A 12,205-nucleotide genomic window follows, 5' to 3' on the forward strand; every position below is an offset into this window, starting at 1 on the left:
CAAAATCAGCTGAACAAGTTCTGGTATAGGGTAAGGCTTTTGAAGCCCCAGCGGCACATCCCCACCCAAAAATATACATAGTGCCCCCCCCCTGGGATCATTACATTGTCTAGCTACAGGTTATGAGAAGTAAGAGAATCATCCACTTGACATTTTCTTGTTTGTCTTTGTTGTGTTTTATTTTAGCTTACAAGGATGCTTTCATGACGAAGATTCTTCAGAGTGACTCCACAGATGTCTCAACACTACTTGTCTTGTTTTATGTTAAGGTGAAAAATTGTAGAATAAAGCAGAAATTAACTTCAGAAGGGCACAAAATTCCCTACTGTTAATAGTGATATGAATATCGTGCAATGTTGCCTCTCTATTTCCTTATTTACAACAACTTACCAAATTAAAGGACCTAAGTCAAGCACACGTTTTTTTTGACAAACAGGATTTTTTTGGGTTATATATTTCACATGGAGCGTGTCTAAGTGAAAGAGATCACTGTGAACATGCTTAAGGTAATTTAAGAGACTTCCAGTACACAACTTGTGGTGATACAATAAGATTTTACTTCACAACACAATTTTCGAAAATTTCCATGGCATCAAAAATGGCTAATTTCATGGATGTCAAGGTGTGGCTGCATGACTAGGATCCTTCAACTCATCAGGCATTTTTATAGGTGATATTACCCATGTAAATGTATGAAGAAGGTAACAATGATGGCTTCAAAAGGCAGTTATTGGTTACTGTCTGACCTTGTGTTTGACCAAATGAAAGTTGCTGTATTTTTAAGGTGGTAACATTAATGGATACCATTACATCTGTTACCATTTGAATTAGACATTAAATGTGATTTTCCTTCACAGGTGTTAAAGTTGTTTGAGCAGTTTGATGCACGTGATTATGTCATCCGTGTGGCTCACATAGCACTGGACTTGGCTGCACCTGATGATCCAAATATTGTAAGTATAACATGCTCCTGGGGTTTGGTTTGCTTTCTGACTCAGATAGACTATGGCCAGACAGTAGTGACTCTGAAATAGTGTGGTTGTGCAGGGCTGCAACTAGGAATGGAGTGGACAGGAAAAGGGGCACTCCCAAATGGTGTAGTTAGTCTTGTAGTTGTATACCTAGAAATAGTGTGATCAGGATCGGGTGTACTAAAAAACAGTGCAGTCAGGCTAAGGGTGTCTCAAGAAAATTCAGGGGTATGGTCACGCAAAAGGGTACCCAGAAGGGATGTAGACAGGCAGGATTGTGTTCAAAAGCAGTTTGATCGAGTAGGGGGTCTAGCCAGAAATTGTTAGTGGTGGGTGTGGCAACGATGGGTGCACCCATGAAGAGTGTGACCTGCAATGTCCCAAGAGATGGCAGATGTGGGTAGGAAGAGTATACCTAGAGAGGGTATGTGTGAGAGAGATTTAAAAGTCAATGTAGTGAGGTAGATAGCATGTTAGTACAAGTGATGTACCAGAAATCTTTGCTGTTTTGGTTTTTAGCCTGACCTTTGGACTAACATTTTCAAACATCATCTGGAGCTGGGAAACAATGACTTTGCGTATGATGCTCTGATCACAAACCCTAATCCTGTCAGGTGAGTCAACATCAAAATTCTCTTAACAAATTTGCATATGTTTTCTTTAATGCTCCTTTAGAGGACTCAGTAACATAAACGGTATAGAGAGGTTAAAACTTAATCATTAGTGTAAGTTAACAGGTTCAGATCTTTGTATCGAGACGTACATGGTTTTTATTGGTCCTGGAGTCTAAATGGCCTGGCAAAATGCTGGGGGTAACCCTGTGATGGACTAGCATCTCATGCAAGTAAAAAATAGGTAAAGCCTGTTGTCGAGCCAAGTGGCCCATACCCCCAGAGCTTATCCCAGTTTCTGTAGCATTAAGTGACTAGGAGTATTTTTACTCCTCCCCTGAATGGGATGCTAGTCCATCGCAGGGTAACCCCCAGCATTTAATTTACCAGTACCCATTTATACACCTGGGTGGAGAAAGACACTATGAGAGTAAAGTGTCTTGCCCAAGAACACAACTCAATGACCCCAGCCAGGGCTCAAACCCGGACAGCTTGATCTGGAGTCAAGTGCACTAACCATTACATTTAGGCCACCATTTCTTCCAAATGGAGACATACAGAATCGAGGCATACAGGGTTTTTATTGGTCCTGGAGTTAAAATGGCCTGAAAAAATGCATAGGGGTAAAGCTGTGATGGAGTAGCATCCCATCCAAGTGGAGTAGAAATACACCTGGTTGCTTCATGCTATTAAAACCAGGACAAACGTCAGTGAAATGGCCTACTTTCGCCCAAATGCAGACTTTCTGCAAATCTTAAAGAATCCTGATATTTAATTCCGTTGTTTTCCAGGTCTGGAAATTCTTAATAATTGTTGGTCTCAAGTGAGAATTATTTTGTGATTTTTTTTCAGACGTCGTGTTTGCCTCCATAAGCTCATGGTAACTCTCTGTGAGAGAGGCCAAACTCAGCAGCTTATAGAATATCCTTTCATCAACCTACAGGATGAGGTAAATGTAGATGTGATTGTAAAAAAAAACGTGACACACTGATATCCAGTCAGGTTTTTATGTTAAAGACAATTTTTTTTTTGCAAACTCAGACGATCAGGGTGTTCAAGTTCGTATTCGAAACTTGCATTTTTGTAGTTATTTTCAACTACTTTCAATTTAGTTCAACTAGCAACAGAGTTACAGAGTACTTAAGTGGAGTTATGACATAGAGTTAAAGTTAACAACTTCCAAAATCCTGGAGGCCAAAATCTTAAATTTGAATTCCGAACTTTGGCTTCCAAAATCTTGACTTCAGGATTTTGGAAAAAGCGAAATTGTTAATTTAAATTAATTCTCGCCTTTCCTATGTTGTGTTTTAGTTTGTAGACATCATGGAGTCACACGCCCGCACAGTGGATATAACAACGCACAGTTACTATGATCTGTTGTACGCCTTCCATGTGTTCAGAGGGAATTATAGAAAAGGTGAGAACTTGGAACGACGTGCATTACATGATAATTCAGCAGTTATTGATCTGGCTGGAGGGTTACCTTCCCCACCAAACCAATCTGGGCTAGAGAGCTTTTCATACATTTCTTTACGAACAGCTGCAAACCGTTTATATGAGAAATGACAAAGTTGTCTCGGAGATAGACGAAGTGAAGTCTATGAACGAGTTTAGACTTCTATGGCAAAAATTCGCAGGGAAAAAGATTTGTTAAAAGACATCTTTCTGTTAGACACTGCTCGCAATTTGCTGAAGAATAGGGTTTGTTAAGGACCAATCAGAACTGAGAGTTTTGTTATCATGATAGTTATGTTTGTACATGTTTTTACGTTTCAGCTGGGTCAGCAATGTATGAACATGCCATGAGACTGGGACAAGAAGTATCTGGACTAGACAGTCTGCAAAAACAGGTAGAGGGTCGGGTTCACTGAGGTGTAAGTTGAGTTACCAAATAACGACTGACTAAAACACATTGGTGTACTATCTCTGTAAAGGCAACTTTCTTGTATAAATCCTGTGGATTTCTTGTGAAATCTGTTCTGTGTTTTCAGGCCAAATGTTATTTAGCAGCAATGAATGCTCTCCGGCTTGTAGATCCGAAAAATGCTTGGATTGTAAAGCCTCTGGACAGGGTAAATACCAGGGTAAGTCATGAATAAACACACTATTTATTGTCAATAAGAAAGCCGTTTGCTCTTTCTCCCATTAAACTTAAGTATTTTACTCATAGGCTCAAATGGCACGTACCACACGAAAGTACTCAGCAAAATAAACAGTACCACATGAAAGAAAAGCTCAGTAGCTTTTATTTGAATGATCAAACACTAGGGTTTCATACACAGACCGAAAAGTTAGAACCACCTTGTACAGCATAATAAACAGTACCACATGAAAGTACTGCCCAATAGCTTTCATTTGAACGGTCACACATTAGGGTTTCATCCACAGACTGAAAAGTTAGAACCACCTTGTACAGCATAATAAACAGTACCACATGCTGATGGAAGTACTGCTCAATAGATTTCACTTGAATGGTTACGCACTAGGGTTTCATCCACAGACTGAAAAGTTAGAACCACCTTGTACAGCATAATAAACAGTACCACGTAAAAGTACTGCTAAATAGCTTCGTTTTGAATGGTCACACACTAGGGTTTCATCCACAGACCGAAAAGTTAGAACCACCTTGTACAGCATTATAAACAGTACTACAAGGTACCATCTTGAACAGTCGTATTTTTATCTCCTTTTAGAAATCTGAAGAACCGCCCAACATGTCTCCAAAACGAAAGCAAGGCGAGGAAGGAGACATACTCTACCCAGGTCATTTGGGTAGGCCTCGGAGGAAAGTGACCGTGCTGGATATTAGGGACCTGGAGGGAGAATATCTATTGGTTCTCGCCAGACTACAACTTATCAAGGTTGACGCCGATCCGACACGTGCAACAGGTTTGGAATATAAATACAGGAAAAACAGGTTTAACGTAGCCTTCGTGCAGACGTTAGCAGCATTATCGTTTTCAGTCCCTTGCCGTTTTAAAGTGGCTTTGTCACGGATTTAACCAGATTTTTGAACAGCCAAAATTTCTATTTATGCCGCTGGAAACCTAAAAAAAATAGTCTATTTTTATTAAAAATTGCTATATTAGAGCACTGAAACTGTTAACGAGCGTCATGTTGTTTCCGCGCGTCTTCACAAAATCGTTATTTGTAGCCGTAGTGTTAAGTGTTACTTTTACGTATTTTTGAACCGTAGGTCTTCTCAGATCCAAAATGCTGTGCTTTCTTTAGGCATGGTTGTGGACATGCGCTTAAAAGTGTGGATTGGCTGTGTCCATTCGCATTTAATTTTGCTTTGCGAGACACCAGCATGGCACTTTGTCTTCCAGGAACCCCTGGAATGCGTCATCGCTTCTGCATGCGTTGCGTGCCGTTTATTTGGAATAACTAGTAGCAGAATCGTTGGGTGGTAGAAAAGCTGATCGGCTTTTTGCTTAAAGACTGGAGTTTAGTTAAAATCATATGATGTTATAGTAACCATTTGATATGTTTGTTTCTTGATCTCGTTCCAGGTCCTTTGCTGTCCCCGCAGGAGAGCGTTGCATTATTGACTCAAGCCGGTTTGTTTGACAATGCCTTTACAGTGGCTTTCCACTTTAACCTACCAAAGGAAACGATATTTGAAGGACTTGCATCAAGGTAGGCATTAATTAGGCGGTAATTGATGACCAAACTAATAATTATTATAATTAATGTGGTACATGTAAAACGGGAATCTTCTTCAAAGTACACCACTGACTTGCGCGCGCGCAGTTCCCGCTAAAACTGCTGCTTATAAATGTGTAAAATTTTGTAATCCTCTGTTACTGAAAAGGTTAGTTTTGTATACTACTTAACAATTAGATTATGAGCTCGAGAGATAGTTGATAACAATTAGATTATGAGCTCGGTGATAGAAATTGAGAGCAAATGATCTAATTGTTTTAGTAGAATTCTAACTCATTTTCTTTTAACAATGATTTCTAATTGTTTTTCTTCATATAAACTAGCATCGAACGTAACGCTTAAGCGAAATCGCGCGCGCGGACTGAATTGTGATTTGAAACTTTACGTTGTGTAGTCACGCTCATCGGCTTATTCTGTAATTTTGACGTTTTAATGGCGAATATCCTTCTTTTAGCCTTCCTGGGAATTGAATCTTCCAAAAATGTTTCTAAACTTCCTCCAAAACTTCGGAGAAAGGAGAAATGTCGACATTCTGTAGACGACCTTCAGCCACTGAACACTAACGGCTGATAGTGTGCAATAGCTCAGCCAATCAGATTGCAGTATTTCATTAGTATACTAGTAGAATTCTACTAAATATGTATAGAGAGTTTGTTAAATGTTATCTTCCTAGTTTTAACTCATAATGTGGTTAGTCACTGCTCTTTTTACTAAGCTTTCGTACAAGTGTCTTGAAATTTTCTTTTCAAGCTTTTCCCGGAAACACTTGTACGGAAGTGGCGTTGGATTTTTACGTTTGACCGCTGTGAACTACAGAACGCCAACTGCAAAATGATCAAAATTACAATATGGCTTCCTAAAGCAAAAAATGAAAATATCTTTGGCAACTCTCACCTAAACCCTACCAACAACCGGCAAAATTAAAAATTCACTGTGCAGTGCAAAAAAGAAATTAATGCTCCTGTTCTCAGCTCATTACAACGAAGTAATTTTTTCCGTCATATAATAATAAACGGCAGGCAATGCATACATAATCGATGACGTTTCACAAAGGGGGTCTTAAATACTTTTCAGTAAATTTGTCAAGAAGTTGACGTAAATAAAAGTAACTCACAACTTCTGTTTTGAGAGTTTGTTCAACAAATGTTGCGTTATCTTGTAGCGTGACATCCGATATCCGATATATGATACAGGTCAAATGCCGATTTGAAATTTACACCAGCTTTTGTTGAGAATTAAAGGTTTCTGTTTACTAAATCTAATAGAACTCACATATAATCTGTCTCTTTCGTTTATACTCTGTATAAGTCCTTTCTAACTGCCTGGCAGTATTTTGTTTTGTGGTCTACGCGGCAATTTCCTGTTGAGTCAAACTTGATTTTCTGGTCACATAATTATTCTTACTCATCAGTTAATCGCGCGCTACAGCATTACCGATCTCGCCCACTCGTTCGATGACATAGTTTCTAAGAATAGCAAAGTCACAATCAAGTACGGTTATTGGGCGCCAGTTTTTAATGACATTTAATTTTGTGTCTTTGAGTTTGCCTTTTTACCACTGCTGAGCTAATATTGACTCGGACATGGGTGTTTTTTTTTTCATCCTGTCGGCCATCAGCAAGATGCTTGATGAATAAAGGAAGCAAGGCAAAGATGTATTATCATTGGAAAATGTAAGGTGATTTCGATCTTAAAAGGCGCAGTAAATCACAAGAGGTTTAATCAAACGCCCTTCAACTGATATTTACATTGAAAGACAAATTATTACACCGCTTCTTATTACACTCCTTCTTATAAAAGCGTGAACACTAAAAAATATGTCTGGAATGTTTGTGTTTAGCCAATCACACGCGAGAACTTCAGACCGCAGAAACCACAAACAGCAAATGGGTTTCCATCGGTCACGGAGCAACTTTAGTTCTTATTTTGTTTCAGGATACACGCTCTGTCTTTGAAGAATTTAAAGAACTGCTATTCTTTCGTATCGTCGGCCACATCCAGAACATGGTTTCAGGGATTTTTGAAAGGAAAAAAAGGACGGTTTCTCTAGCGACGTTATACGACATGGTTCAGTGCATGCAGTATGTTGTAGACACGTCTAGACATAAGATGTAAACCCGATAAACCGAATATAAAATACAAAATTGTGGAGTTTTCGTTACTGATTGTAAATCTTTTCGGTAGAACAAGGGATTCGATTTATTTCGGCAAACGATTTCAACCCTTAGGCAATCAGAGGTTCCGTGATCGCAAGACTGCAAACTGCAAAGGCTCCAGAGGAAAATTATTCAAAATGTTGGCGTGATTGGTGCAAAGTAAACAGTAAACACCTCAATCGCTCAATCGTTTGATTTTCGCTTTTCCTTCCCGCTATCGTTTCGCTGTTATCGAAGAAACAAACCTTCCTTCTAACAGTGTTTAGGTCTGCTACAATAGTTGGGGTGAGATAAAAACCGGAAAATGCAAGCTTACCTCAGTACAAATTGTAACTTGCCATCAGGCGAACGGTAACTGCAGATACGAATTCGTTACAATTTTTGAAAGTTGGCGGCAACTGGGGCAAATCGTAGCGTCGGGCGCATCGGTTTTTCAATTTTTTCTATAAAAAAATCACTCAAACCTATTCTTCAGTAGGGCAGTGAATGTTCTCAAAAAGGAAGGAATTACAATTGGTATTTACTTGTAAATTGGAGCGAAACGAGAACCGAATATTGTTCCGTGACCGATGGAAACCCATTCGTTGTTTGTGGTTTCTGCGGTCTGAAGTTCTCGCATGTGATTGGTTAAAAGACAAAGAACATTCCAGACATATTTTAAGTGTTCACGCTTTAATAAGAAGCGGTGTAAAGCGTGAACACTTAAAATATGTCTGGAATGTTCTTTGTCTTTTAACCAATCACATGCGAGAACTTCAGACCGCAGAAACCACAAACAACGAATGGGTTTCCATCGGTCACGGAACAATATTCGGTTCTCGTTTCGCTCCAATTTACAAGTAAATACCAATTGTAATTCCTTCCTTTTTGAGAACATTCACTGCCCTACTGAAGAATAGGTTTGAGTGATTTTTTTATAGAAAAAATTGAAAAACCGATGCGCCCGACGCTACGATTTGCCCCAGTTGCCGCCAACTTTCAAAAATTGTAACGAATTCGTATCTGCAGTTACCGTTCGCCTGATGGCAAGTTACAATTTGTACTGAGGTAAGCTTGCATTTTCCGGTTTTTATCTCACCCCAACTATTGTAGCAGACCTAAACACTGTTAGAAGGAAGGTTTGTTTCTTCGATAACAGCGAAACGATAGCGGGAAGGAAAAGCGAAAATCAAACGATTGAGCGATTGAGGTGTTTACTGTTTACTTTGCACCAATCACGCCAACATTTTGAATAATTTTCCTCTGGAGCCTTTGCAGTTTGCAGTCTTGCGATCACGGAACCTCTGATTGCCTAAGGGTTGAAATCGTTTGCCGAAATAAATCGAATCCCTTGTTCTACCGAAAAGATTTACAATCAGTAACGAAAACTCCACAATTTTGTATTTTATATTCGGTTTATCGGGTTTACATCTTATGTCTAGACGTGTCTACAACATACTGCATGCACTGAACCATGTCGTATAACGTCGCTAGAGAAACCGTCCTTTTTTTCCTTTCAAAAATCCCTGAAACCATGTTCTGGATGTGGCCGACGATACGAAAGAATAGCAGTTCTTTAAATTCTTCAAAGACAGAGCGTGTATCCTGAAACAAAATAAGAACTAAAGTTGCTCCGTGACCGATGGAAACCCATTTGCTGTTTGTGGTTTCTGCGGTCTGAAGTTCTCGCGTGTGATTGGCTAAACACAAACATTCCAGACATATTTTTTAGTGTTCACGCTTTTATAAGAAGGAGTGTAATGTCAATCAATAAACTACCATGTGTCACTTTTACGCAAAAAGATGATTCGTTATAAATGAAATTCACTAAAAACACAAATACAGTCTGTAAGGATTTAGAAAGTGTACCGAACTGAGTTCACGACTTCTCTACAATTAATTCACGTTTGCCTTTGTATCCGTTTCGCTAGAAAGAAAAGGAACATTATTTAGTCCAATTTTTTTGCTGCAAAACAACGATTTGGCAACGCTAAGAGTTGAGATTCAACGTTTATGATGAACAGTACCGACAAATACAACAACGGATCGGCAGACCATCATTCAGAAAATGAAGACAACCCTACTCTTGAAACTATTGTCATCATAAACTGTGTTCTTAATGCTCCACTGATGCTCATATCCATTCTGGGCAACGCTTTGGTATTGGCCGCCATTATCAGAACACCTTCAATTCGCACGACATCAATGATTATGCTCTGCAGTCTCGCTGTCTCAGACCTTCTTGTTGGATTTCTGGCTCAACCACTTTATATTGCTAAAGACCTTACGGAAGACCGTTTCCTCACCCGCGTTTGGTCGATCGGAGGCGATTCCCTAATTGTAGTTTCTCTCTTGACAATAACAGCCATCACTGTGGATCGATTTCTGGCTCTTCACTATCACATGCGATATGCTACTTTAGTGACTGAATCCCGCGTTAAATATACTTTAGTGACGATATGGCTATTTAGCTTCCTTGTATCGGGTTTTCATTTTCTGAATACGGGAATCCAACACTTAATATTAGGCGTTCTTATTATCATTTGTCTTATAATTTCCACATTTTCTTACATCAGAATTTATCTCGTTGTTCGTCGGCATCAGTTACAAATGCGCGCTCAACAACGGGCCGTGCAAAGTTCCAATGCTGAAAATAACTCGGTGAGATTAAAAAGAAGTGCAATGAACACTTTTGTGTTCTATATAGCTTTGATTATCTGCTATTTTCCAATGTATTTTATATTGACTCGCGAAGGAATCTCTGGGAAGATCTGGTATACAGATTGGCGGCTATTTGCTACCACTTTGGTATTTAGTAACTCGTCCATCAATCCATTTTTGTATTGCTGGCGTATTCGTGAGCTTCGAACGGCAGTTGTAAAGACAGCAAGGCAGATGTTATGTAAACAAACAGAAGAAAACTAGACACTATCTTCTTTCTGAACTAAATGAATTGTATTCAGAATACAGCAAAACAGCAACAGCATTTGTTGTTTTTTTCCTTGGTTATCAGTAACGTTTAAAACAAGGTCGTTAGCTATTTATTTATAGAGAGTTGAAAATAAAACGAAATATTAATAAAACAGGCGGAATGGAGGTGCGCTTAATTTTTTCCGTGTATTGGAGGAATCATAATTGTGATTAAACTTCAAGTGAGAGAGAACATGTGCTTTGTTATTTCTTTATTTAGTGTAGTGTAGTGCATCAGATTTAAATGAAAACCAAATAAAAAAAACCTGCCACTATAATTATAGTATACCTTCCATTGGCTTTACAAGAGACGAAAACTACGCAAAGTGTAAAGATTATGCTTACGCTTTTATTAATGTTAAATTTCAGTTTGATTACAGCTGCCTGTGTACACTCTGAGCGAATATTGACTCAAAGATGAATGTTTTTTCCTCTTGGCCATCACCAGGGTGATCGATGAGTAACGCAAGCAATGAAAGGATGTACTATCATTGAATAATGTAAAGTAATTTCCATCCAAAAATGCCACCTAAATTACCAGAAAATTAAGCAAACACCCTATGCATTCTATTGTAAGATTGTAAGAAAGATTCCTTTAATTTTAATCTCGCCCCAAACCGGTGCCGCCTTTTAGCAAAAAAGATAAATAAGTTATGAACACAATTCATAAAAGAAAAGATCAAAAACGGCATCACGAAAAGTTTATTAAGAAACACACTCTGCTTCAGAAAATTTAGAAAATGTACTAGCTTAGTCGCTTTCACGGTATTTGCGTGTTCGCCATTCTTAAATCAGTTTTGACGTACCGTATTTATTCGATTAAACGCCGTGGCGTTTAATAAATTTTTCGTGATTCGAGTGCGGCGTTTATTCGAAGGTGGCGTTTATACGAGGGCGGCGTTTATTTAAAATTCACTTTATTTCTTGCAAACAATAGTATTGTAAGTGAACATTTGACTTTTATAAAACGAAACATATTTTAGTGCTTGTCTGAAAAGTCATTTTCAATATCTTAAAACATTGTTACAATCAAGGAAAAAAATATTTTTTTAGGCTTGCTCAAACTTGATTATTACTTATTTGCTTGTTGAGCCTATTATTCGAATAAACGCCGCATCACGACGCGGAGTTCTCTGCCCTAAAATGCGGCGTTTATCTGAGGGCGGCGTTTATTTGAGGGAGGCGTTTAATTGAATAAATACGGCATATTCCTTTCGCTGGGACGAAAATGAAATTTATTTGTTCCCTTTTTGCTGTAAAAACTATTTGAACTATTGAAAACGCTGAAAGTTCAGATTTCTTGTTGATGATGAACAGTACCGTCAAAAACAAAAACCTATCGGCAGAATATCATTCAGGAAATGAAGTCAACTCTACTCCTGGAACTGTTGTCATCATAAACTGTGTTCTTAATGCTCCACTGAGGCTCATATCCATTCTGGGTAACGCTTTCTTTCCATTCGCTCATCGGTTGATCGCGCGCAACTGACTGAAAGACCCCGTCCTCTCGCCGGATGGCATCAAGCGAGACATCATCGCTTCAAATGATAATTCAGCTATTCTCATTCATAATTATGACGCGAAATTCAGAAGTGCGTGGATTACATAACCCCATTTGTTTATAGATAGATGCGTTAGGTAATGCTTAATCACCACGTGCACAATCGACGTATTTAAAGACCCCTTGGCTTAGTTTCGGGGCATTTCGAAAGAGATACGCAAGCCGGGAAGTCCGGGCGAATTTTCGACCCTCCCATCTCCCCTTGGGCGACGTAATACACAGCTATAGTGCTTTCTCACCCAGTCGCTCATTGCCTCGGCCACAATCTTTTCCCATATCTTTCCACGCCGG

At 38.9% G+C, this 12,205-nt stretch overlaps 2 protein-coding genes across 2 annotated transcripts in view; both read left to right on the forward strand.

Annotated features, from left to right (window-relative positions):
- The window catches only part of LOC144630109 (nuclear pore complex protein Nup160-like), a 60,768-nt gene that overhangs the window by 28,144 nt on the left and 20,419 nt on the right, over nucleotides 1-12,205 (forward strand). Inside the window, exons 24-32 of the mRNA XM_078488397.1 lie at nucleotides 187-269; nucleotides 858-953; nucleotides 1,491-1,585; nucleotides 2,435-2,531; nucleotides 2,894-2,999; nucleotides 3,359-3,432; nucleotides 3,574-3,666; nucleotides 4,276-4,471; nucleotides 5,095-5,221. Of these exons, the coding sequence (XP_078344523.1) occupies nucleotides 187-269; nucleotides 858-953; nucleotides 1,491-1,585; nucleotides 2,435-2,531; nucleotides 2,894-2,999; nucleotides 3,359-3,432; nucleotides 3,574-3,666; nucleotides 4,276-4,471; nucleotides 5,095-5,221 (967 nt within the window). The remainder of the gene's footprint in view (nucleotides 1-186; nucleotides 270-857; nucleotides 954-1,490; nucleotides 1,586-2,434; nucleotides 2,532-2,893; nucleotides 3,000-3,358; nucleotides 3,433-3,573; nucleotides 3,667-4,275; nucleotides 4,472-5,094; nucleotides 5,222-12,205) is intronic.
- LOC144630116 (growth hormone secretagogue receptor type 1-like) lies at nucleotides 9,247-10,360 on the forward strand. The gene has a single exon (XM_078488405.1). The coding sequence runs from the start codon at nucleotides 9,397-9,399 to the stop codon at nucleotides 10,306-10,308; it is 912 nt and encodes a 303-aa protein (XP_078344531.1). The 5' UTR covers nucleotides 9,247-9,396; the 3' UTR covers nucleotides 10,309-10,360.

The sequence above is a fragment of the Oculina patagonica genome, chromosome 11 (assembly GCF_052425735.1).
Source record: "Oculina patagonica isolate OP01 chromosome 11, crgOcupat, whole genome shotgun sequence".
NCBI classification, from domain to species: domain Eukaryota; kingdom Metazoa; phylum Cnidaria; class Anthozoa; order Scleractinia; family Oculinidae; genus Oculina; species Oculina patagonica.

What these genes read in the sequence shown, in the direction of transcription:
- LOC144630116 (XM_078488405.1), top strand. Translation starts at nt 9,397, where the DNA reads ATGATGAACAGTACCGACAAATACAACAACGGATCGGCAGACCATCAT.